This window comes from Streptopelia decaocto (assembly GCF_964273445.1).
Source record: "Streptopelia decaocto genome assembly, chromosome: 26".
Classification (NCBI taxonomy): Eukaryota; Metazoa; Chordata; class Aves; order Columbiformes; family Columbidae; genus Streptopelia; species Streptopelia decaocto.
The window spans coordinates 3,438,076-3,464,443 of NC_138681.1; the positions used below are offsets into that span (position 1 = coordinate 3,438,076).

At 55.2% G+C, this 26,368-nt stretch overlaps 1 protein-coding gene across 1 annotated transcript; it reads left to right on the forward strand.

Annotated features, from left to right (window-relative positions):
* Nucleotides 1-14,436: 14,436 nt before the first annotated feature.
* On the forward strand, nt 14,437-25,068 carry LOC309450421 (scavenger receptor cysteine-rich domain-containing protein SCART1-like; the record flags this gene model as incomplete). Its single annotated transcript, XM_082073253.1, has 5 exons — nt 14,437-14,461; nt 22,165-22,473; nt 23,501-23,815; nt 24,331-24,657; nt 24,743-25,068. The coding sequence occupies 5 exons, from the start codon at nt 14,437-14,439 to the stop codon at nt 25,066-25,068; spliced, it is 1,302 nt and encodes a 433-aa protein (XP_081929379.1).
* Nucleotides 25,069-26,368: the final 1,300 nt, after the last annotated feature.

The window sequence follows — 26,368 nt, forward strand, 5'->3', positions numbered from 1 at the left end:
CCCATTGCCCCCTATCGACTCTTGTTGACTCCCATTGACCCCCATTGATCCCCATTGATCCCCATTGACTCCCATTGCCCCCTATCGACTCTTGTTGACTCCCATTGACCCCCATTGATCCCCTTTGATCCCCATTGACTCCCATTGCCTCCAATTGACCTCCAGACCCAGCTCTCAGGCTGCCCTTGTGTTCATCTCCTGCCCACCCTCCACCCACCCCAGCTGAGGAGGTGGAAAACACACCTGGGGAAAGGGGAGGAGGAGTTTTCAAACATACCTGTTCAGACGTTCAACCTTCTCTGTGTGTCCCTTGGTACCTGCTGAGGTGCAGGTAACAAGCATCTTCCTTGCTCAGGAGTGAGCCAAAAACTCTGTGCTCTCAGTTCCCTCAAGATCGAGAGTGACCGAGGCGCAGGGAGACCCCTGGTCTCATACCCTGCTGTGCCAACCTCAGCGCTGATGCTGCTTTGTGACATCAACGGCAGTGGGTGATGTCACAATGGAAGAGGCTGCACCACGTTTGGAGGCAAAGTCCAACCTGGCAGGAGCAGGTCTTGCAGTCCTGTCTGCAAGGGACGTCTCCCCCATGAGGTGATGCTGCCTCGCATTGGTCCCCTGGGCCATCACTCTGCCCTGTTTGGGGCCCGCCCTTCCCTGAGAACGGCCTCTGATTGGCCCCAGCTGGTCAGGCTGCTCAGATGCAGTTCACCTGAAGTAACACTCTCTCTGATTGGCCACCTGGGCTGTCACTCTTCCCTGGTTTGGGCCACCCTTTCCCTGAGGTGATGCCGGCTCTGATTAGTCACTGGCTGCTCAGACTCCTGCACTGCAGTACCCGCCCCTCAACTGTGATGTGACCTCTGATTGGCTGCCTAGGCTGGCACTCTGCCTGGGCCTGCCCTTCCCTGAGGTGACGCTCTCTCTGATTGGCCACCTGTGCTGTCACTCTGTCTGGCTGTGTTACCTCTCCATATGGTGGCCACAGCAGAGGAGGAGACGAGGGTGAGAGGCACCAAATTCATCCTCAGTGCCCCAGGAGTTTTTCCTGACCTTGTGCTGACCGTTGGTGTCGGGCTGTGCACAATCAGCTTTTGTTACAATACTGCCAGCGACTTCTGCTTTGGTAGAAGTGGTTTCAGAAGCTGATGGAGTAAAAAGATTCTCAACCTCACGGCTGAAGTCGGAACGAACCTTCCTGGGCTAAAGCTGGAGGAGCAGTTGGAGCTTTCGAAACGTAACATTCTATACTGGGTGGCAACCGCCTTTGTTGGCTTGGCCGGCTGCAGGAGGCACCGGCTGCTTCGTGCTGGTGCCTTTCGCTGACATTTGGCGCTATGACAGTGAGCGAGGCTGGCAATGACTGCCATGTCCAGTGCTCCCCAAACGCACAGGGAAAGGCTGCAGATCTTAGAGTGCTGCGGATCCTTGATTTCCTGACACAGCCGTGTTGACAGGGAGGTCTCTTATGTAAACGTAGAAGCTGATACGTCTCTCTGGGTCATGGGGGGGAAAAGGGGGGAAAAGTGGGGGACGTGTCCCCCGCTGTGACCCTCATGTGCCCTCCAGGTTCCCCGTGTCCCCCCCTTCACACAGAGTTGATGGCTCCGACAGGGTTCCAAGAACTGGTGTCACCTTGTTTGGTTCCTGTCCGCAACCGTCCCCACAGTGGCCTTGACCCCGTGGTGACCCTGACCCCACAGTGGCCTTGACCCCACGGTGGCCCCGACCATCCCTGTAGTGGCCCTGACCCCACAGTGACCCTGCTCACGTCCCCAGTGGCCACGGCCACCCCTGCGGTGACCCTGGTGGCCCTGGCTGTCCCCTGTGGTGTCCCCTGATGGTGACCGTCCCCGTGCTGACCACGGCCATCTGGCTGTCCCAATGGTGGCCTCTGATGGCCCTTGATGGCCCCGTTGTCCCCTGGGGTTCCTCCAGTTTCGTTGGTTTGACGCACTCGACCCAGAGCTGGTTTGGCAGAATTTTGGGGGGGACTTCGGAGTAGAGGAAATGAGCCCCCCCAAACCTGGAGAGGAGGGGACGGACCCCAAGATCCAGGGGGGAGGGGGGGAAATTCTCCTTCTCCCCAAATGTGGGGTCCCCAAGTGGCCAGCGGGTTGTGGGGTGTCTCCCCTGCCCTGGGATAAGGGAGGAACACCCCAAAACCTGGAGGGGGGCCGGACCCCATGACCCCCCCGACCGGGAGCTTGAGGGGATCCCCAAAATATGGGAGAGGGTGTAAATACTGGGGTGGTCCCCCAAAGTCTGAGGGGGAGGATCCCCAAAACTTGGCGGGTTCACCAGATCCCAAGGGAGGATCCCAAAGCCCTGGGGGGGTCCCCTCAAACCATAGAGGGGATCCCCAAATTCGGGGGAGTTGCAGAGCCCAGAGATGTCCCCAAAACTTGGGGAGAGTTCCCCAGATCCCTGGGGGGGGATCCTGAAGCCCTGGGGGGATGTCCCCAAAATATGGGGGGGGGGGGCGCTAAATATGGGAGAGTTCCCAAATTGAACAGGGATCCCCAGACTTTGGGGCAGTCCCCAAAACTTGGGGGAGGGTCCCCAGATCCCGCGGGGGTCCCCAAGCCCTGAGCGGGGGGTGTCCTTGTCTCTTTGCCCCCCCCTCCATTTTTGGGGTTCATTCCTGGGGGTCCCTCTGTACAGCACAGAGAGGCTCCCCAATGCTGCAAGGCCAGGTCCTCGTGTGCGGGGAGGACGACGTGCGAGGCTGAGGCCCCGTGCAGAGCGAGGTCCCTGTGTGAGAACGGCCCCGGGTGCCAGGCCGAGCCCTCGTGCGAGGCCGGGTCCTGAGCGAGGCCCCATCCCCGCAGGCCCGGACCCTTCTGAGGCCGCTCCCCCGCGGGCGGGTCCGTCGTGCAAACCCTCGTGCGAGGGGGTCACAGGCTGCTCACCAGCTGCATCTGCCCGTCGGGCTCGGACCCCCGGCCCCTCGCGCCCCCCGCCCTACGCCCCCCCGCAGGCTGCAGCTGTTGAGGGGAAGCGGCTCTGGGGGTCGCGGAGGCCGCCCAGGGGGAGTCTGCAGGGAGGGGGGGTCAGTTGGGGAAACGGTGGGTGGGGGACGAAGTGGGGGGAGCAAGGGGACCCGGGGGACACAAGAGGGGGGAGCACAAGAGTGGGGGGGGCACAAAGGGACTAGAGGGACACAAGGGGGGGCACAAGATGGGGGAGAAACACGGTGACTGGGGGGGGCTAAACGAGGGGGTACAAGGGAGGGAGTGAAGTGGGGGGGGCAAGGAGACCCAGGGGCACAACAGGTGGGAGCACAAGAGCTGCGGGGGCACAAGGAGACTGGGGGGGCACATGGAATTAGGGGGCACAAGGTGGGGCTTATAAGGGGGGGCACAATGTGAGGGGCACAAAGGGACTGGGGGACACATGGGGGGACACAAGGAGACTGGGGGAGGCTACGGGGGGCACAAGGAAAGGAACGAAGTGGGGGGTACGAGGGCAGACGGGGACACAAGATTTGATGGTTCTGTGATTCTTGATCGATTTGATTCTTCCGTGATTCTTTGATTCTGTGATTCTGTGATTCTTCGATTCTGTGATTCCTTGATTCTGTGATTCTGTGATTCTGCAATTCTATCATTACATGATTCTATGGTTCTGCAATTCCATAATTCTTTGATTCTTTGAGTCTTTGATTCTATAATTCTGTGATTCTATGATTCTGTGTTTCTATGATTTGATTATTCTATGATTATTTGATTTTTTTATTCTTTGATGTTTTTATCCTTTGATTTTTTGATTCTGTAATTTATTGATTCTATAATTTATTGATTCTAGGATATTATGATTCTTTGATTCTAAGACTCTACAATTCTTTGATTCTACGATTCTTTGATTTTTTGATTCTACAGTTATTTCATTCTATGACTCTGTGATATGGGTTTTGTTTTTTTTTTTTCTTCTGTGATTCTATGATTCTACAATCCTGTGATTCTGTAATTCCATGATTCTGTTATTCCCTGATTCTATGATTATGTGATTCTACGATTCTTTGATTCTGGGATATTATGATGCCTTGATTCCCTGGTTCTTCGATTCTAAGATTCTACGACTCCAAGGTTCTATGATTCCTTGATTTGATGATTCCATGATTCTTTGATTCTGGGATATTACGATTCCTTGATTTCCTGGTTCTTCAATTCAAGATTCTATGACTCCAAGGTTCTACGATTCCTTTATTCCACGATTCTATGACTCTTCGATTCTTTCCTTTGAGCCCAGAGCAGTTTGGAGCCTCCAACCCTCCTGGACCCCCCGTGTGTCACCTGCTCCATCCTCGGCTTGGCTGGAGATCCCTAGCGGTCCCCTGTGGGGTGACAATGGGGCCCTTTGTCACCTCACTGGTGACACTGCCTGTGGTCACCACGGCGCTGGGCCCGGCTGCACTTTGTGGCAGGACGGCGACGGGACCAGTGTGAGCCCGGAGCGCAGCCCACGTCTCTTTAGAGTCACAGACTCGTTTGGGTTGGACGAGACCTTCGGATTGAGTCCAACCACAACCCGACTCGAGCTGCCGGTGCCAGATTCGTGTGCGGAGCTCCCGAGCTCATCCCGCGTCTTTTTGTGGCGAGGAGCTCCCGAGCTCATTTCACATGTTTTCGTGGCAAGGAGCTCTTGATCTCAATTCACGCCTCTTCGTGGCGAGGATCTCCCAGGACCATCTCACATCTTTCCCTGGCGAGGAGCTCCCGAGTGCATCTCAAATCCTGAAGACTTTCCTTTTTGCCGAAGCTTTTCCTTTTCACCAAAGCTTCCCCGTGAGATGGAGCAGAGACCCCCCAGCCGCCCCAGGTGGCCTGGGAGGAGGCGAATGTTCCCCAGGCCATCAGACCCCGATGGCAGCCCGACGAGGTGACCAGGTTCTGGCTGCTGCCGCGTGAGTGAGGGGCCAGAGGGGACAGCGGGGACAGAGGGGACACGGCTCCTGCCCAGAGGCCGCGGGGCCGGCAGGACGCGGCTTCTCCACAGCCGTCCCTGCTGTCCATTACCAGACACCAGCTGGTTACCGGTGTACGAGTTCCGGAGAGACAACTTGGACTTCATTGTGAAGTTCATTGAGAGCCCGGCAAACAGCGTGGAAGAGAAGCTGAGGTTCCTCGACAACGTCTGCGAGCTGTGCAACTTCAGCAAGAACGGCACCGCACCAAAGGGCCTGGAGACTTTCTGCCGCTCCTATGAGCTGCTGGAAAACGTCACGGTGAGGGGACACCTGGTGTGTTTGGGGAAGGGACTCAGGCCCCCCCAGCACTGGTACCTCAAAGCACAATATGGCACTAAACTCACTTCAAAACAAACACAAAATGGCGTCCCCAGGGGCACCAGAATCACCTCAGGGCTCAACATGGCACCAAATTCACCTCAGGGCTCAACATGGGGGAAAGAAAATCACTTCAGGGCTCAAAATGGCACCAAAATCACCTCAGGGCTCAAAATGTCACCAGAGTCACCTCAGGGCTCCAAAAGGTGGCCCCAGGCACACAAAATCACCTCAGCACAAAAAAACAGCAGTGCCAGGAGCATAAAATTGCCTCAAAACACAAAGAATCTGCCCAAGGGGCATCAAGATCCCCTCAGGGAACAAAATGGTGGCATGAAGATCATCTTAGGGCTCAAAATGGTGGCCATGGGGCATAAAATCACCTCAAAACACAAAATGGTGGCCCCAGGGGCATAAAATCACCTCAGGGCTCAAAATGGTGCCAGAATCACCTCAGGGCTCAACTGGCGGCCTCAGGGGTGTTGGGATCACCTCACACCAAGAAAACCCTGAGGAGCTGGAGCGAGCCGAGAGGAGGGAACGGAGCTGGTGAGGGGCTGGAGAAGGAGGGTGAGGTTGGAAATTGGGGGTGATTTCTTCCCCAAAGGGCTGTGGGCGTTGGAACAGGCTGCCCAGGGCAGTGCTGGAGTCGCCACCCCTGGAGGGTGAACAGACGGGGTTCTTGGGGACGTTTTAGTGCCGGGATTGGGTTAATGGACTCGATGACCTTGAGGGGCTTTTCCACCCAAAACAGTTGTCTAATTGGCCGATTTTGGGCATTCCCGCACAGCCGCTCTCTCCTTGCCAGTCAGGCTGGCTCGGGGGGACACCGGGGGTGTCTCTGCAGACATGGGGGTTCAATTCGGCTCCATTTCTCTCCCTCCAGCCCTCAGGATCCGGGAGCGGGACCCCGACCCCTCCACCCACGCCCTGGCAGTTCAGGCCATGCTCCTCCTCACCACCAGGACGAATCAGCCAAGACCCTGCGGTCCCTCTGCTGCTGGCGCCGCTAAGCCCGGCTTAAGTGCAGCTTTTCTCACCGAAACACCTGCATTTTCTGACAATAACTCTGGAAAAGGAGCCCGATCCATGGCGTCCTTCAGCCCTGAGGTGACGGCGGCGTTTCTGGCCTCTCCTGACGCCATTTTTCTGGGAAATCCCCCAGATCCTCAAGCTCAGGGACGTGAAGTCAGGATTTTTGTGCTTGCGTCTCGTTTGCTTTTTGCTTTTTTGGGGGTGTTTTGATCGTGCAGATGGTGTTGACGCTCCCCTCTGAGCAGGGGCAGCACAGACCCCTTTTCACATTGTTTAAATAAATTGTGTTAGATCAAGATTCTCCCACTGGAACCAACAGACGTGGACACATTGTGGGGAAGATCCCAATTAAGGAAATTCACGCTGATAAAAATGCCCAGTTTATCCCCATTAAGCAGCAGCAAAGCCCAGCCCAGAGGGAAGCGAAACCCCCGTTATTTTGCATTTGAGAAGAGCCCGGGGAGTTCATCCCAGTTTGAGAAACAAAAACAGGGCAAAATGGGGATTTTGCTGCAAACGCAAGAACTTGAGCATCTGAATGTTTCATCCGGGGGTCGCTCGGGGGGAATAAAACGCTTGAGTCCCAAAGGGATTCGTGGTAAATCAGCGTCGGGTGTTTTGATTTAGGGTGTCAGGGGAACGGTTGGGTCTTTTCCAACACAAATTATTCAGGGATTCTAAAACCGGAGGGAATTGGGGGTAAATTGTGGCGCAGGGAGGGAAAAGTGGGAGACGTGTCCCCCCCGTGATCCCCATGTCCCCTCCAGGTCCCCTGTGTTCCCCCAGCCACTGCCTGCAGCCCGTGTAATGATGTTGTTGGGCTTTGTGGGTGGGTTGTGCATTAGAGAGGGACTTTTGTGGTTTGTTGTATTTCATTGTTTTTTCTGTACATAGTTTTGTTTCTTTGTGTGTTTGTTTGTTTTGGTAAATATATTGATTTATGTTTTTTCAGACCTGTGCTCTCTGTCATTTTCTTGTATCTGCAGAGCTGAAGGGTGAGGATGGCTGCCGGGCATGACAGGATGGTTGGGAAGAACCGCTCAAGGCTGCATGGAAGTAGAACTGGTTGGGATTAAAAATTCAGTGGAGGGGGTAGAGTAGTACCTCCATAACCACCACTGAGGGGTGTCATCCCCATCCCTGCTGCGCAGCCAAACCAGAGTGCCCATGCACCCAGGTGTGATGTCACGGCCCGTGTTCCATCCGCAGCGCTGGTGCCCGGCAACGACCACAACAAAGAGAATCCCACCAGCACTGAGCAAAGCCCATCCTGTCTTCCCTTTTCGCTTTCTTACTGCTTGCCCTGTTCCCAGTCCAGCCCTTGCATCCCATTCCCCGTGCCTTGGCTGCAAAATCCAGCCTTCTCACCTGCTCCCACCAACTCAGTCCCATCTTTCCCTTCCCACTTTTTATTGTTATGAAGGTCTTGAAGAAGAGGAAAACTGAGCTGCTGGAGGTACAGCCCCCACTGCCTGGGGGGATGGCGTGGCATGGGACCCCACTCTGGGGAGCTCAGGGCCAGGAGCTCAGCTCGTCCTCTCCACCCAGCCCTGCAAGGCCACGGGCTGGGAGAAGCCCTTCTGGGCTGCTCGTCCCCTGCTGAAATCGAGCATCCCTGCCTGGGGGACACATCCCCATGGGAGCCCAGGGCACCCCAGGCTCATGTCAGAGGGATGCTCAGCGGGAGCAGCTGGTGCTGCCTGGAGCCTGAGCCCGTGCCTCCTCTGCCCCTTTCCAGGCTGGAGCCAGGGCAGCCCAGCCCTGCCCAGGGAGCTGCGCAGAGGCAAAAAACCCACCTGTGCAAGGTAAGGAGCTTCTGGGTCCCGAGGCAGGTGTGGGGCTGGGGTCTGTGCCTGGGGCACCCCACAGGGCAGGGACATGGCTGCTCACCCCTGCCCTCTCTGCTCCCGCACATCTGCAAGACCACGTCACTCCCAAATCTGCTGAAGGGCACAAAGCACAGGATCCACTGGCTGCAGGTGCTGGCCCATGGATGCTGGTGGCCCAGGAGCTGCCCAAACTCCAGGCAGCTCCTGCTGGGGACGTACCATGGGGTCCTGTCACACCACAGCTCTCCCTGGGCAGTGAGAGGGGTCAGGGGTGCTGAGACCCCCGTCCCACAGGTGCGCTGGGCTGGTCAGGGCAGGGCCAATGCACTTTTCTGCTTGTATTTTGGCTTAGGATACACCAGCTCTTGCTGGGGAGCTGCATGTCCGGCTGCTGGGATCAAGGAAGGAGAGATGGAGGAGAAGATGGACGTAGATGTGATGGAAGAAGAGATGGAGGTTGATGTGATGGTGGAGGAAGAGATGATGGATGTGGACGAAGGGACAGAGGAAGAAATGGAGGTAGATGCAGAGATCGAGGAGGCAATGGATGTGGATGGATAGCTGAAGATCACAGATGGACGTACCAGCAGCCGGATAGGAACGTGCTCCCCAGCCACTGCCTGCAGCCGCTGCAATAATGTTGGTGGGTGGGCTATACATTAGACAGGAGTTTTAGGGTTTTTTGTACTTAGTTGTAGTTGTTTTTTCTGTACATAGTTTTGTTTCTTTGTGTGTTTGTTTGTTTTGGTAAATATATTGATTTATGTTTTTTCAGACCTGTGCTCTCTGTCATTTTCTTGTATCTGCAGAGCTGTGGTTTCCGCTCGCTCTGGGTTCCTGGGGCTGGGGGTGGCTGGGGGTGCTGGCACGGCCACCCCGGGGACAGGGCGTCCCTGTGCACAGAGGGGTCCCACTTGCAGAGACATGGCACTGGGCACCAGTGGGGTTGGTTCATGGGTTGCTGGAGAGCGATGTCCCCAACAGCAAAGCTGTCACCAGCAACGAATGGGCCATGAGAGCCTTGGGAACGGCTTTTGCCAGGATCAGGGAAAAGGTTTTGCATCTGTAGGTGCTGCTGTTTAAGGCTCTGAACCTACACATGCGCAGGGCTTTGGAGCTGTTCCCCACCAGGCTGGCGTCAGGACCGGGGTTGCTCCCAGCTGGCAGAAGCGTCCGGGCTGGAGCCAGTGGGAGCTGTTCCTCTCCTCTGGACGCATGCAAGGACATTCAAGTCCTTCTCAAATGGTGGGGCCCAGCCTGACACACAGTGCTCCAGGTGAGGCTGCGCCAAGCCTGGACCCAGTGGGACAATCCCTTCTCTTGGCTGGCTGGTTGCGCTGTGTTTGACGTCCCCAAGACGCTGTTTGCCCTCTCCGAGCCCAGGCAAACTGCTGGCTCCTGAGCCGCTGCCCCCCAGCACCCTGCAGGGCTGCTCTCCAGCCGCTCCTCTCCCTGTTTAGACTTGTGCAGCTGTTGCCCCCTCCCAGGGGCAGAACCGGCATTTGGGCTTGTTACACATCAACCCATTCATCATTGCCCAATGCTCCAGTCTGTCCAGATGCCTCTGCAGGGCCTCTCGTCTCCTGAGAAACTCAACACGGAATCACAGACTGGTTGAGGTTGGGAAGGACCTCTGGAGATCACCTAGTCCAACCCACCTGCTAGACCGGGTTCACCAGAGCAGATGGCACAGAATGGCATCTACGTGTGTTCTGAGTGTTTCCAGAGGAGGAGACTCTCCATCCTCTCTAGGCAGCCTGTTCCAGGGCTCTGGCACCCTCACAATAAAGAAGTTTCTCCTCATGTCGAGACAGAACCTCCTGTGTGTCATTCTGTGCCCGTTGCCTCTCACCCTGTCATTGGGCACCACTGAAAAGAGTCGGGCCCATCGTTTTCACACCCACCCTGGGGATATTTAGCAGCATAAACACGATCCCCTGTCAGCTTCTCTTCTCCAGGCCAAACAGACCCAGTTCTCTCAGTGTCCTGGTTTTGTTAAAAACAAGTTTGTCTTTTAGTGATTTTGCCTGTCAGCTAAAGCCTTCACATTAGCTGCATTTTCCTGGAGAACCAGACACATGTTTTGGTAAACCTAGCAATGGAATGCAAACTTATTGATAAGCATGGATTGACATTAAGCGAGAGGGGCGACGAGAAACCAGTGACCAAGAAACTGACCAACTGTGTATAGATTCCATTCACGTGAATACTTCATATAAAAGTGGGAGATCACAAGGATCTCGTCCCTTTTGCCCTTTTGCCCTTTTGCCTTTGCTTTTTTCCCTTCAGCTCTGGCCGACATTAGGAGAGGACCTTGCTAGTCGTCCCTGCGAACTGAGGCCAGTGACAGACTGAATTCAGCTCCGGTTGGCTGCAGAGTCCAATCCAAACTTTTGTTGCTGGCTCTGCAGTTGCTGAGACTTTCAAGATTGGTTTTGTATATTTTGTATTATTTTCTCTATTCTTATTAGTAGCATTAGTAAAACATTGTTAATTTTTCCAACTCTCTTCTCTCTGTCCTTCTTTCACACCCAATCGCCTGTCTGTAGTAGGAAGGGGGGAGAGGGAGGGGCAAAAAGAGGGAAGTGGGGGGGGAGAGGGGGTTAACAATACGTCTGCCAGGGTTTAATTGTCACCCCGCAATCTTAACCCTTGACAGATACTGTATCTAGGATGCTGTAAATAGGATGCTGTATCTGGGATACTGTATCTGGATGCTCTATTTGGGATACTGTATCTGGCATGCTGTATGTAGGATGCTGCATCTGAGATGCTGTATACAGTATGCTGAATCTGGGATTCTGTATCAAGGATGCTGTATCTGGGATGCAGTATCTGGGACGCAGTATCTGGGATGCTGTATCTTGGATGCTGTACCTAGGATGATGTATCTAGGAGGCTATATCCAGGATGCTGTATCTAGGATACTGTATCCGGGATGCTGTATGTTGGATGCTTTACCTAGGATGCTGTATCTTGGATGATGTATGTGGGATGCTGTGTCTGGGATGCTGTACCTAGGTTGCTGTATCTGGGATACTGTATCAAGGATGCTGTATCTAGGATGATGTATCTAGGATGCTGTAATACGAATACTATGTCTCGAATACTGTATCTGGGATTCTGTATCTAGGATGCTGTATCTAGGATACTGTATCTAAGATGGTGTATATGGGATGCTGTATCTGGGGTGCTGTATTGAGGATGCAGTATCTTGGATGCTGTATCTCGGATACTGTATCTAGGATGCTGTATCTGGGATGCCGTATCTAGGATGCTGTATCTGGGATGCTGTATCTAGGATGCTGTCTCAGATGCTGTATCTAGGATGCTATATCTAGGATGATGTACTTAGGATGCTGTATCTGGGATGCTGTATCTTGGAAGTTGTATCCGGGATGCTGTATCTAGGATGCTGTATCTGGGATGCTGTATATGGGATACTGTATGTAGGATGATCTATCTAGGAGGCTGTATCTAGGATGCTGTTTCGAGGATGCTGTATCTGGGATGCTGTATCTGGGATGCAGTATCTAGGATACTGTATCTAGGATGCTGTATCTGGGATGCTGTATCTAGGATGGTATATCTGGGATGCTGTATCTTAGGTACTGTATCAAGGATGCTATATCTAGGATGATGTACCTTGTATGCCGTATCTGGGATGCTGTACCTGGATTCTCTGTTTGGGATACCGTATCTGGGATGCTGTATCTTGGATGCTCTATCCAGGATGCTGCATCTGAAATGCTGTATCTGGGATGCTGTATCTAGGATGCTGTACCTAGGATACAGTATCTGGGATACTGTATCTAGGATACTGTATCTAGGATGCCGTATCTGGGATACTGTATCTAGGTTGCTGTATCTTGGATTCTGTACCAAGGATGCTGTGTCTAGGATGCTGTATTTAGGATGCTGTATCTTGGATGCTTTACCTAGGATGCTGTATCCAGGAGTGTGTATCTGGGATGCTGTATCTGGGATGCTGTATCTAGGATGATGTACCTAGTATTCTACATCTGGGATGCTGTATCTGGGATGCTGTATCTGGGATGCTGTATCTGTGATGCTGTATTTGGGATACTGTATCAAGCGTGCTGTATCTGGGATTCTGTATCTGGGATACTGTATCTCGGCTTGTGTATCTGGGATGCTGTATCTAAGATGCTATCTTGGATGCTGTATCTAGGATCCTGTGTCTGGGATGCTGTATCTTCGATGCTGTATCTAGTACGCTGTATCTGGGATACTGTATCTAGGATGCTGTATCTGGGATACTGTATCAAGGATGCTGTATCTGGGGTGCTGTATCTGGGATGCTGCATCCTATATGCTGTGGCTTGGATGCTGTATCTAGTATGCTTAATCTGGGATGCTGTATCTACGATTCTGTATCTGGGATGCTTTATCCAGGATGCTGTATCTAGGATGCTGTATCTAGGATGGTGTATCTGGGATGCTGTATCTGGAATGCTGTATCTAGGATGCTGTATCCGGGATGCTGTATCTAGGATGCTGTATCTAGGATGATGTATGTAGGATGCTGTATCTGGAATGTTGTGTCTGGGATACTGCATCTTGTATACTGTATCTGGGATGCTGTATCTAGATAGATGTATCTGGGATGCTGTATCTCACTTGCTGTATCTAGGAGGATGTATCGGGGATGCTGTATCAGGGATGTTGTATCTAGGATGGTGTATCTGGGATTCTGCATATCAGATGCTGTATCTAGGTTGATGTACCTAGGATGCTGTATCTGGAATGTTGTGTCTGGGACACTGCATCTGGGATACTTTATCTGGTATGCATCCCAGGTACAGCACCCCAGATACAACATCCTAGATACAGCATCCCAGATACCACATCCTAGATACAGCATCCCAGATACAGTATCCTAGATAGAGCATCCAAGATACAGCATCCCTGAAACAGCATTCTCGGTACAGCATCCCAGATACATCATGCTAGATACAGAATCCCAGATACGGCATTCTAGAGTCAGCATCCCAGATACAGCATCCCAGATACAGGAACCCAGATACAACATTCCAGACACAGCAACCTAGATACAGCATCCCGGATACAGCATCCCAGATACAGTATCCTAGATACAATATCCCAGATACAACATCCCAGATAGAGCATCCAAGATACAGTATCCCAGATACAGAATCCTAGATACAGCCTCCTAGATACAGCATCCAAGATACAGCATCCCAGACTCAGCATACTGTTTACAGCATCTCTGATGCAGCATCCGAGATACAGCATCCTAGATACAGCATCCTAGATACAGTAACACAGACACAGCATCCCAGATACACCATTCTAGATACATCATCCTAGATACAGCATCCCAGATACAGCAACCTATATACAGCATACCAGATGCAGCATCCCAGATAGAGTATCCCAGATACAACATTCCATATACAGCATCCTACATACAGTATCCCAGATACAGCATCCCATATACAGCATCTCAGATACAGCACACTAGTTACACCATCCTAGATACAGTATCCTAGATACAGCATCCCAGATACACCATTCTAGATACAGCATCCCTGATACAGCATCCCAGATACACCATCCTAGATACAGCCTCCCAGATACACCATCCTAGATACGGTATCCTAGATAAAGCATCCTCAATACAGCATCCCAGATACAGTATCTCAGATACACCATCCTAGATACAGCATCCCAGATACAGCATCCCAGATACAGCATCCTAGTACAGCATCCTAGATACAGCATCCCAGATACAGTATCCCAGATGCAGTATTCCAGACACAACATACCAGATACAGCATCCTAGATACATCATCCTCTATCTGGGATGCTGTATCTAGGATACTGTATCTGGGATACCGTATCTGGGATGCTGTATCTAGGATACTGTATCTGGGATGCTGTATCTAGGATGCTGTATCTAGGATGATGTACCTATTATGCTGTATCTGGAATGCTGTATCTAGGATGCTGTATCTGGAGTGCTGTATCTGGGACGCTGTATCGAGGATGCTTTATCTAGTATGCTGTATCTAGGATGCTGTATCTGGGATGCTGTATCCGGGACGCTGTATCTCGGCTGCTATATTTGGGAAGCTGTATCTCGGCTGCTGTATGAGATGCCAACATCGCCACCAGCCGTGTGCTTGGAGGTGACCACCATGGCCACCAGGAATGTGCTTTCCCGTTGTCACCATTGCCACCAGTCACCCATGGCCATGAGATGCCACCATGTCCACCAACCACCCACGGCCATGAGATGCCACCATGGCCACCAGCCATGTGCTTGCAGGTAACTACCATGGCCACCAGCCACCAATGGTCCTGAGTTGCCAGCAATGCTCATGAGTTGCCACCATGGCCACCAGCACCAGACGTGTGGCTGCAGGTCATGACCATGGTCACCAGAACTGCTCAAGTAGGAGTAGTAACATTTATACAGTCCTAAAATTACATTCGGTCCTTTGAAGGCAACTGTGAGGCTGATGTGGCCCCCAGTGAAATGAGTTTGATAGCCCTGCTTTAGCCCATCGATCCAGCTGGTCCAGATCTGTATATATGTATATTTGTATACATTTTATATAGATATGTATAAAACCAGAGAAATTAAATATACATAACCATTATAATGTACATATAAAATGGATAACACCTTCTCCAATAAGACATAATGGAATGAAGAAGTCGGTTTTAATTAGAGTAGAAAGAAATGTACAAGGATGGGTCCACATTCCCCACTTTATCAGGTGCAGAAGCACCCACAGATGTGTGGGGTGGAGGAACTTCCAGAAGGTGGGGAGCACACAGGCAAGTTGGATCATGCCCAAGGGCCAAGATCCCCCAAGGGGGCCACCAAGGGGCCCTCAGCACAAATCCTTTAACATACAAAGAAAAGCCCAGTCCTGTGAGCTGGACTGGAAGGTCCCCACATCCAAGCCCAGCCCAGCAGGACGGGCCTTGCAGGATTACTGGGTCAGACTTTGAGCTCCTCTCAGTGCTGTGAGACACAGGGAAACTGTGTGAACATGGGAAACCAGGAGAAAACGCCAGCTTCAGAAAAACATGTGCATGGGGACAGTATGGAAAAGACCCAAAGGGGATCTCAAAATACACCACGTGAAGCAGAGGAATTTGTCAATGAACTGATGGCCCACAAACTGGATTTTGAGGTGCCAGAGGAAGGGTGGTGGGGAACTGCCTTTCCCCATGGTTGTAGAGCTGCTTGTAAGGGCACTGTGGGGTGAAGGCTGGTGATAAATAGGTTTCCTTGTCCTTAGTATCTCAAAGGGGATCTCAAAATAGACCACGTGAAGCAGAGGAACTCGCCAATGAACCCTGAACCACAAATTGGATGTTAAGGTGCCAAACAGAGGCACCCCTCTTGTTGTGGGGGTCTCACAGCTGCCTGTAAGGCCAATGGGGGGTGCAGGCTGGTGATAAACAGGTTTCGTTGTGTGACAACCTTGAAGCGCTCCCCCCATCCTTAGCAGAACAAAGACCTTGTTATGCCTTAAATGTCTGGGTTTTGTTGCTTTGGGAGGAAGAGATAGATGACACCTCGTCTTTCCTGAAGTTTTATGGCCATGGAGGCAGAAGATAAGGACAATTAACAGTGTTGCTGTGAAAGGCCTCATGGCCTAATGAGGATGATAGAGATGAACCATCTGTCTGACAACCAACTACCAGAAGAAACCATGAACCGTCCATAGAGACCCATGGAGACCATAGAGACCAATAGGGACCCATAGAGACCATAGAGACCCATGGAGACCTTAGAGACCCATAGAGATTCATAGAGACCCATAGAGACCCATAGAGACCCATAGACGTCCATAGAGACCCATAGAGACCCATAGACATCCATAGAGACCCATAGAGACCCATAGGGACCCATAGGGACCCATAGAGACCCATAGGGACCCATAGAGGCACGTAGAGACCATAGAGACCCATGAAGACCAATAGAGACCCAAAGAGACCATAGAGGCCCACGGAGACCATAGAGACCCATAGGGACCATAGAGATCCATAGAGACCCATAGAGTCATCCCGGGACCAATGTACCCACAGGGTGGTGATATCTGTGATCTCTCTCTCCCGCTTTCTCTTTCTGATATCTTAGTTTTCCTCTTCTCTCTCTCTCTCTCTTCCTTCTTCCCTCTTCATCCCATCTGTTGAGTCAGAATTAACTCATCCCTCATCCCATCTGTTGGGACAGGACACGTTGTCCTTAGGCTCATAACCTGATTGAATGCTCCCACCTGCTCTGGCTGAGTGAGGGGAGAAGTCAGGAGTGCTGGGACCTGCCCTGGTCCACCCGAACCACACCAGCCAGACCAGTGTGTGTGTGTGTCATGGCAAGGGCTGGGGAAGCAGTGGTGGTGGATGTCAATGTCTGAACGCTGTAGGACCTGAGCAGGATGCACACGGTGTGGAACAAGGGCTGGAGATGGTACTGGCTGGGATGGAGCTGATTTTCCTCTTCACAACCCCTGCTGATGGTGCCCAGAACAGCTCTGACAACACTGATGTTGTAGCAGTTGCTGAGCAGCACTGGCACAGCCTCAAGGCCTTTGCTGTTTCTCACGCTGCCCTAACAGTGTGGAGGCTGGAGGTGACAAGAGGCTGGAGGGGACGAAGCCAGGAGAGCTGACCCCAACTGACCAAAGGGATATTCCACACCATATGATGTCAGGGTCAGCAATAAAACTGAGGAGGCAGGTGGGTTCTTCAAAACATCCTTTGCTCAGAGACAGGCTGGGCATATGTATCTCCTGCTGTGAGTGATTACTTCTCCACTTCTTAAACTTTTATCTTGACCCATGAGGTTTTCTTTCTTGCTTCTGCCCTTCCATTCCCTCCCACATCCCACTGGTGGGGTGTGAGCAAATGATTGGGTGGGTGCTGCCACATAGGGTCACCCCAACATGTGCACAGAGGAAACAGGTTGTGCTGGTGAGGTCCCTGGGGTCTCAGTAGAGTCTTGTATCTGGGCAGGAACAACCCCAGGTTCCAGTCTAGGCTGGGGAATGACCTCTTAGAGAGCAGCGTAGGGGAAAGGGACCTGGGGTTCCTGGGGACAGCAGGATGACCATGAGCCAGCACTGGGCCCTTGTGGCCAGGAAGCCAATGGGACCTGGGGGGGATTAGAAGAGGGGGTGGTCAGTAGGTCAGAGAGGTTCTCCTGCCCCTCTACTCTGCCCTTGAATAAAGGGTTTAGTTCAGTTACTATCAGGATATACTTGGGGATCATATACACATATATTATATATACAGCCATAGCACCCTGAGAATGGCTGATCTGGGAAGCTAAGCAGGGTCCGGCCTAGTTAGTACTTGGATGGGAGACCTTGTGGCCAGGAAGCCAATGGTACCTGGGGGGGATTAGAAGGGGATGGTCAGTAGGTCAGAAGGTCAGAGAGCTTCGCCTGTCCCTCTACTCTGCCCTTGAAAAAAGGGTTTAGTTCGGATACTATCAGAACATACTTGAGGAACATACATATATATATATATATATATAAAATATATGCAGCCACATCACCCTGAGAACATCCCATCTCATCTGATCTGGGAAGCTAAGCAGGGTCAGGCCCGGTCAGTGCTCGGATGGGAGACCATATATATACACAGCCATAGCACCCTGAGAACGCCCCATCTCGTCTGATCTGTGAAGCTACACAGGGTTGGGCCCGGTCAGTGCTTGGATGGGAGATCATAAAGACCAATGGTACCTGGGGTGGGTCAGAAGGGAGTGGTCAGTAGGTCAGAGAGGTTCTCCTGCCCCTCTGCTCTGCCCTGGGGAGACCACACCTGGAATCTTGTGTCCAGTTGTGGCCCCTCAGCTCCAGCAGGACAGGGAACTGCTGGAGAGAGTCCAGCGCAGCCACCAAGATGCTGGAGGGACTGGAGCATCTCCCGTGTGAGGAAAGGCTGAGGGAGCTGGGGCTCTGGAGCTGGAGAAGAGGAGACTGAGGGGGGACTCATTCATGGGGATCAAGATGGAAAGGGGCAGTGTCAGGAGGATGGAGCCAGGCTCTTCTGGGTGACAACCAATGGTAGGACAAGGGGCAGTGATGTTGCTGCTGGCTGAACGGCTGATAGGCCAGGACCAGGTGCACATCCTTACAGGGGCTGGTGAGGTCACTGTCAGTGTAACCAATGAGCACACAGTGGTGGCAGTAGAGGGTGTGCGGTCACTGTCAGTGTAACCAATGAGCACACAGCGGTGGCAGTAGAGGGTGTGAGGTCACTGTCAGTGTAACCAATGAGCACACAGCGGTGGCAGTAGAGGGTGTGAGGTCACTGTCAGTGTAACCAATGAGCACACAGCGGTGGCAGTAGAGGGTGTGAGGTCACTGTCAGTGTAACCAATGAGCACACAGCGGTGGCAGTAGAGGGTGTGAGGTCACTGTCAGTGTAACCAATGAGCACACAGCAGTGGCAGTAGAGGGTGTGAGGTCACTGTCAGTGTAACCAATGAGCACACAGCGGTGGCAGTAGAGGGTGTGAGGTCACTGTCAGTGTAACCAAAGAGCACACAGCGGTGGCAGTAGAGGGTGTGAGGTCACTGTCAGTGTAACCAATGAGCACACAACAGTGGCAGTAGGAGCAGCAGTGCTCACGTCATGGGTGACACCCCATGGCCATGGAGCTCGGTGCTGACTGTCCATGTGCTGTCGCAGGGTCCCCAGCAGGTACAGGAGCTGCCCGGCCCCGTGCCTGCGAGGCCGAAGTAGCAGCCCCTGCAGCCCTGGCTGCAGCCGTCGGGCTGGGGGTGTCTCGGGGGCACCGCAGGGATGTGCCGGGCACGGCGCCAGGAGGAAACCACAGACTTCCTGCCCGGGCGCCGTGGGGGGGGCGCCCGGGGGCTGTGGTTTGTGCACCTGCAGGCTGCAGCTCTGATCCACCCGTGGGGAATAACGGCCCCTCGTTGACTCGCTGACAGTCAGGGACACGTCTGAGCCTCTGGGCTGCACGTCTGCTGCCAGGACAGGGACGTGTCCCAGCTCCAGCTCCTGTGAGGGACCTTCCGCGGGCTCTCCAGGGAGCGGTGGGTGAGCCAGCGCTCCTGGGATGGGGCTCTGCCCTGGGCTAAGGCCCTTTCCCAGCTGCTGCTCCCCACACAGTGGGCTCTGTCACAGGGGCTGTTTCCTTCCCTTCCTGACACAGCCCCGGTGCAGTCCCAGCCCCCTGGGTCTTATGGCACCGGGGTGACTGGACACTCTCACCTCAGGCTCTTGGATGTGCGTGTCGCAGCACATGCTCAGTGCTCCTGGTCCACACTCAGAGCTCAAGGGGTGAAAAACTGTTTCCCCCACTACAACCAGCCCTGTCCTGTGATGTTCTACCATTGCAGTGCTGTGACATCTGCAGCGGAGCCGTCCCTCATATATGGTCATGAACGACACTGGAGAAGTTCATTGGAGGACTGGGCCGTGTCAGAGGGGAGATAGCTCCCGATAATGTCTAAAAAGGTGCTGCTGCTTCGATTGGCTCCTCCTGTAACTGGGGGCATCTGCAGAGATATATTGCCCTCCCGTCATCATTGGTCCCACGAGTCCCTGGAGCTGTGGCAGGGAGTGCGGCACAGAGGGCTGTGCCATCAGGGCAGGAGGCTCAGGATGGGCACAGAGGGACTCGTGTCCCCCCAGATGCTGTGGCTGCTCCTCTGGGTACAGCTGTGCCGGGGTAAGTGCTGACTCGTTGTCCCACCGCCCAGGGCCAGCGGGTACCAGTGTGGTCTTGGGGATCTGTCTGGGAATGGGGTTTCTTTGCAGGTGCTGCTGACACAGGTGGCAGAAGGTGCTAAAATCCATGGAGCCTGTGCCTTTCCCTGTGCCTGTCTGGGTGGGAGACAGTATCTCCTTTTCTGGGGCTCCAGTGTTCTGTGCCTGGCTGGATTCACAGTCCCCCTGTCCCAGGGTACCTTTGGGGACCCCTTGTTCCCAGCACTCTGGCTCTGGACCGGTGGTGGCCTCACTGGTGATGGCAGCACCCAGACATCCCCAGGGCACTGCCAACCTCTGGGGTGCCCAGAGGGCTTGTGTGCTGCTCACTGCCCCTTGTTCAAAGGGAAACCTGACCCCACGAGGGCAGTTTCTGCCCCCCAGAGAGAGAGGATGGGGACATCTGCAGTAGAGACATGTCCTTCCTGAGGGGCCTGGCCCAGGGCTGATGCCACGGGAGAGGAGGGAATGTGGGATCCTCTGGATCATCTCAGTGGGAACAGGGAATACCCTGGGGATGGGGTTGGTTTGGATAGTGCTGGGGCAGGTGGTTTACATGGGAAGCTGCAGCCCTGGGTACACAGGGCTGTTCAGGGGGTGCTGGGCTGGGGGAAGCGGGTGCCCAGTGCAGAGCTGGGCAGTGTGTGGATGGGCATGGGTGGGGGGCACGTGGCTGTTGGGTTGGAAAGAGGTGCCTTGTGTGGTGGGATGGAGAATGACCCAGCAGTGCTGGACCTGGGCACTCCCAGCCTTGTGCAGCTGTGGGGACAGAGGGACCCTCACACTGCCCTGGGGACCTGCAGGGGAGGGGGTTCCCACCCTGGTGCCCCTGACTCTGCCCAGGCAGGAGGTTCCCCCAGAGCTGCAGCACTGGGGCTCGGTGCTCTCCTGACTCATCCCGTGTTGGTGTCTGAAGGTGCTGCGGAGGTGAGGCTGGCGGATGGCGACAGGCGCTGTGCCGGGAGAGTGGAGGTGAAACACCAGGGACGGTGGGGGACCGTGTGTGATGACTACTGGGGTATGAATGATGCAGCAGTGGTTTGTAAGCAGCTGGGCTGTGGGTCTGCTGTTGGAGCTCACCAGTACGGACACTTTGGGGCAGGATCTGGCCCCATTTGGATGGATAATGTCGGCTGCAAAGGCACCGAATCAGCCCTGTCTGACTGCAAACACAGAGGATGGGGTAAACATAACTGTGTTCATGCTGATGATGCTGGAGTGACGTGTTCAGGTAAGGGGTCATCCAGTTCTCACCTTTAGTGGATGGGATGGTGGAAGGGCCCTGGCTGTGCCATAGGGAGCAACAAAAATGCTGGATCAGGGCCCAGTGATGCTGGACATGCTGCTGAGCTGGGACTGTCATTGCTGGTGTAACTGGTCCCTGGGGAAAGCTGTGACATCCCTGAGGGGACAGGACCCCGTGCAGGCAGCGCTGACCAGCTGTCCAGCCCCTCCTGCCTGCCCACAGCTCCCCACACTGACCCATGAAACAGGCTCTTTGCCAGCACTTACTGACTCTCATCTGTGCTGCTGACACCCTCTGAGGCAGCTGAGGCCAGGGGGACATGCGGGTCTCCTGTCCCCAGCCTGGCCATTGGCCTGGGACCTGTGCACCCCTGGGCAGAGCACGGTGTCCCTGGATGAGAACATCCCCCTGGAGCAGGCAGGGGAGGGCTCTGGAAAGTGCAAATAATGATAACAGCTGCTCCATTTCTGTGCTCTGGGACATCTGCCATCTAAAAGGAACCTCCCAACAGCCCAGGAACACCCTGGGATGAGAGTGAGCCTCTGGTGGCACCAGGTGATGATGGTCCTGCCTGGCCCGAGCTCTGCAGGGGCTGAGCAGCTGCAGCTTCGTCATCATCTGGGCCAGTTCTCCTGGAGCCCAACGGCTCACACACTGCGGTGCTGGGGAAGCGTGCCGGGCAGCACAGAGGACCTTGTGTGGGACCCTTTGTCTGAGCACACCTGTGGCTGTGAGTGTGTGGCAGACACACACCTCGAGTGCTCTGGTGCTGTAGAGAAGGGGAGGAGGGTCTTGGATGTGTTTGTGTCACCAGCACTTCCCCAACCGCTTCCCCAGGGATGTGCGTTGGCAGTTTGGCCATGGTTTGCTTGGGGTGACGTGGGATGTGGACATCTAACTGTCAGAGATTTCTGGGGAGCTCCCAGGTGTGGCGTTGGGTTTGTATGTTTGGTTGCTTTTTGTTTCTTTGTTTGGTTAGGTTTGATCGCTTATTTTATTTTGGTTTGTTTTTTCCCCATCCAGGATTTGTCCGTCTGGCGGACGGGAAGAGCCGCTGCTCAGGACGTGTGGAGATCCGTGATGGGGACCAGTGGAAAACTGTTTGTGGTTCCCGCTTTGGCCCCAAGGCTGCTGAGGTGGTCTGCAGGGAGCTGCGGTGCGGCGTGGCCCTGCCTGTGTCTGGAGGAGGTCACTTTGGAGAAGGGGCTGGTCCCGTGTGGGATGGAGAGCTGCAGTGTGTGGGGAATGAGTCCCTCCTGTCCTCCTGCCCCACGGGGTCCTCCAGGGACCAGGCCTGCCCCCAGATGAACAGCGCTGCTGTCAGCTGCACACGTGAGGACTCGGGGTGGGGTGTTGAACGCTGGGGCTGTGCCGGGGGTTGGGGACAGAGCAAGGACTGCGCTGGGTGGGTGTAGGGCAGGAGGGATCATGGGACAGTCTGCAGCATGAAAACCTTGCAGAAGGAGAAGAAAGGCCTCTGTCCCTCTGGCCTTTCCATCGGCTACCAAGGGTACAAAAGCACCAACCCGCCCTCTCTGAATGCCTCTTTGTCTCTGCCTACTCTCCCATGGCTGTCCTAGGAGCCCCGCACCACTGAGGCCCCAGAGGCAGGCAGGACACTGGAGGAGTTTGCCTGGGTTGATGAGGACTGGGATAGGGAGCAGTCAGGCAATCTGGACATCCATAAATCCATGGGTCCGGATGGGATGCACCCGCGGGTGCAGAGGGAGCTGGCTGAGGTCATTGCTGGACCACTCTCCATCATCTTTGCTAAGTTGTGGCAAATGGGAGAGGTACCTGAGGACTGGAAGAAAGCAAATGTCACTGCAGTCTTCAAAAAGGGCAAGAAGGAGGACCCGGGTAATTATAGACCGGTCAGCCTCACCTCCCTCCCTGGGAAACTGATGGAACAACTTATCCTTGGTGCCTTCTCAAGCCATATCAGGGATAAGAGGGTCATTAGGGGCAGTCAGCATGGCTTCACCAAGGGGAAGTCGTGTTTGACCAACCTCATTGACTGGTATGAGGATATAACAAGGTGGATGGATGATGGCAGAGCGGTGGACATGGTCTACCTTGACTCGAGTAAGGCATTTGACACAGTCTCCCACAGCATCCTCACAGCTAAACTGAGGGAGTGCGGTCTGCAGTGAGGGTGACAGAACACTGGACCAGGTTGCCCAGGGATGTTCTGGAGTCTGCTACTCTGCAGACATTCAAAACCCACCTGGACACCTTCTTGTGTAACCTCATCTGGGTGTTTCTGCTCCAGTGGGAGGGTTGGACTGGATGAGCTTTGAGGTCTCTTCCAATCCCTGACATTGTGTGATTCTGTGATTCTCTCCTCCTCTGTCCCCAGAGTACACAGGGTTCAGGCTGGTGAACGGCAGCACAGCGTGTGCGGGGAGGGTGGAGGTCCAGGTGCTGGGGAGCTGGGGGACCCTCTGTGCCTCCCGCTGGGATCTCTCGGATGCCCACGTTCTGTGTCGTCAACTCAACTGTGGGTTTGCTGAGTCCATTCCTGGAGGAGAGCATTTTGGGAGAGAGACGGGCCCTGTCTGGAGAGACTCATTCCACTGTGATGGGACGGAATCTGACCTGGGACAGTGCCCAGTGGCCACCCTGGGGGCCTCCCCGTGCTCCCCCGGGAACAACGCTGCTGTCATTTGCTCAGGTGAGTGCTGGGAAAATGGTGCGTTAGCTCTGTTTCCCTTTGTGTGAGACACGGCCACCCAAAGCAGGGGTCCCATGGCAGCACCAGGCTGAATTTCTCCCTGGAGGATCCCTGGGGGGCTTTCCCTGCTCAGACTGACCGCTCTGCTCTGGGAGAGCTGCGGTCTGAACAGACACAGACACCTGTCCCCAGGGCAGCGCCTTAGGCCCTGGTACCACTGCCCGGCCCGGGTTCCATAGGATGAGCCCAGGACAGGCTGGTGGGGCTCTGCTCCATCCCTGTGGCTGCAGACAAACACATCCCATCCCCACAGAGAGCCCTGCAGAGCCTCATCCCACCACCCAGCAGCAGCAGACCCGGTGTGAGCTGCAGACAGGGCCTGGGCTTTGCCCTCGCTTCTTGTCAGCACAGGGCTCGCTCTCGCCCTGTTTGGTCGGACACCCCTTGCCCTCCTCCCTGGAGGCTGCCGTGCTGCCCGGTGCCGCTGATGGCTGCGGCTCCTCTGCTCTCCCCAGGCCCAGCCGACTCTGCGTCCCTGCGGCTGGTGGGCGGCGGGAGCCGGTGCAACGGGCGAGTGGAGATCTTCCAGCGCGGGACGTGGGGCAGAGTGCTGGACGACCAGTGGGACGTGCGGGAGGCCAGCGTGGTGTGCCGGCAGCTGCGGTGTGGAGAGGCAGAAAAAGCCTACAGCCCCCCAAAGCCTGAGCGAGGGACGGGCCCCGTGGGGCTGCGAGGGGTCCGGTGCGCAGGGCACGAGGCCAGCCTGACCCTCTGCAACACCTCCCTGCCCAGGAGTGCCTTGTTGGGAGGTGTTGTGGAGGACGTGGGAGTCATTTGCTGGGGTGAGCGGCGCTGCACGAGCCCCCAGATGATGGGGTGGGGGGGCAGCCACCCCCTGACAGCTCCTGGGCTTTCTCCCCACTGCAGGGAGCCGGCGGGTCCGGCTGGTGGACGGGCCGGGGCGCTGCGCAGGGAGAGTGGAGATCTACCACCAGGGCAGCTGGGGGACCGTCTGTGACGATGGCTGGGACCTGTCTGATGCCGCCGTCGTGTGCCACCAGCTGGGCTGCGGAGGGGCGGTGGAGGCGGCCGGCTCCGCTCGCTTCGGGGAAGGCTCCGGGCTGATCTGGCTGGATGGTGTGAACTGCTCCGGGGCCGAAGCTGCTCTCTGGGACTGCGCTGCCGGGCCCTGGGGGCAGCACGACTGCGGGCACAAGGAGGACGCGGGCGTCATGTGCTCAGGTGTGTGCTAGGAGCTGTGCCGGGATGGTTCCCGGGAGGCCGGGACGCAGGGAAAGCCGGGCATGGCCAAGGCTGGCCCTGGCTGAGCCCCTGCCTGAGCCCGGCCTACAGACACCCCTGCACGGTGCCCTCAGTTCACCGGGGTCCCTGGGGAGCTCAGTGTCCCCCAGGGTGAGCGGGGAGAGCAGGGGCTGTGTCCATCAGGGACTTCTCTCTGCCCTGGGTGCGAGGGGGACTTGCTGACCCTGCCCTGCCTGGCTGGGGGCCTGGGGAGCGCAGGGGTGTCCTGGCTCCCACAGCCCCACACCAGCCTGTTCTCTTGCTGCCTTTCCTCCCAGAGTTCGTGGCCCTGAGGCTGGAGAACAGTGACGGCTGCTCCGGGCGCCTCCAGGTTTTCTACAACGGGACGTGGGGGAGCGTTTGCTCCAACTCGATGACTCCTGACACGGTGTCGTTGGTGTGCAAGGAGCTGGGCTGCGGGGACGGAGGATCCCTGGAAACAGGCCTGCCCTATGGCAGGGTGTCTGGCACTGCCTGGCTGGATTACGTGCAGTGTGGAGAGGGAAACATCTCTTTTTGGCAGTGTCCATCCACCCCCTGGGACCCACAGTCGTGCGATGACCTGCGAGATGAGACCCACATCACCTGCAATGGTAACTCTGAGCCACACAGGCACCAGTGTCACCCCAGCTTCTGCTCCCCTCTGGGCACGGCCACATGCAGAGAAAGAGCTTGGAGGGGATTTTGTTTCCATGTCAGACTCTCCTGCTGCTGGTGGCACAGATGTGACCACAGTTCTCAGTGTCCCACATGTCCAGCAGCAGTTGCCACCCAGCAGTGCCTGGGGGAGGCAGCGACATCTCCAAGTGGTCTCAGCAGAGACCAGAGAGGGTTCAGAGGAGCCTCCCCTCCATGGACACCCTCCTGCTGCTCTGTGACCAAGATGGCACACACAGGCACAAGCAGAGCTCAGCCCCGCTCTCTTCTGCACAATCCCCGAGCCAGCCCCTTCACCACAGTGTTTCCTTCTTCAGGGGGACGCCCAGAAATGCCCCCAGAGCCTTTGGCCCCGTGCCCCAACTCCAGCAGCTGCACAGGTAGGGAGCTGCTCCTCCGCGTGCTGCTCTTGCCTGGCTCCTCTGCTGTCTGAGTGCCGTGGGAGCTCCTTGCCCTCTCCAGACAGGGAGAAGATCCGTGCCGTGGGAGGCGAGGACGGGTGCTCGGGCAGAGTGGAGCTCTGGCACCGCGGCTCCTGGGGGACAGTGTGCGATGACTCCTGGGACATGCGGGATGCCCAGGTGGCGTGCAGGC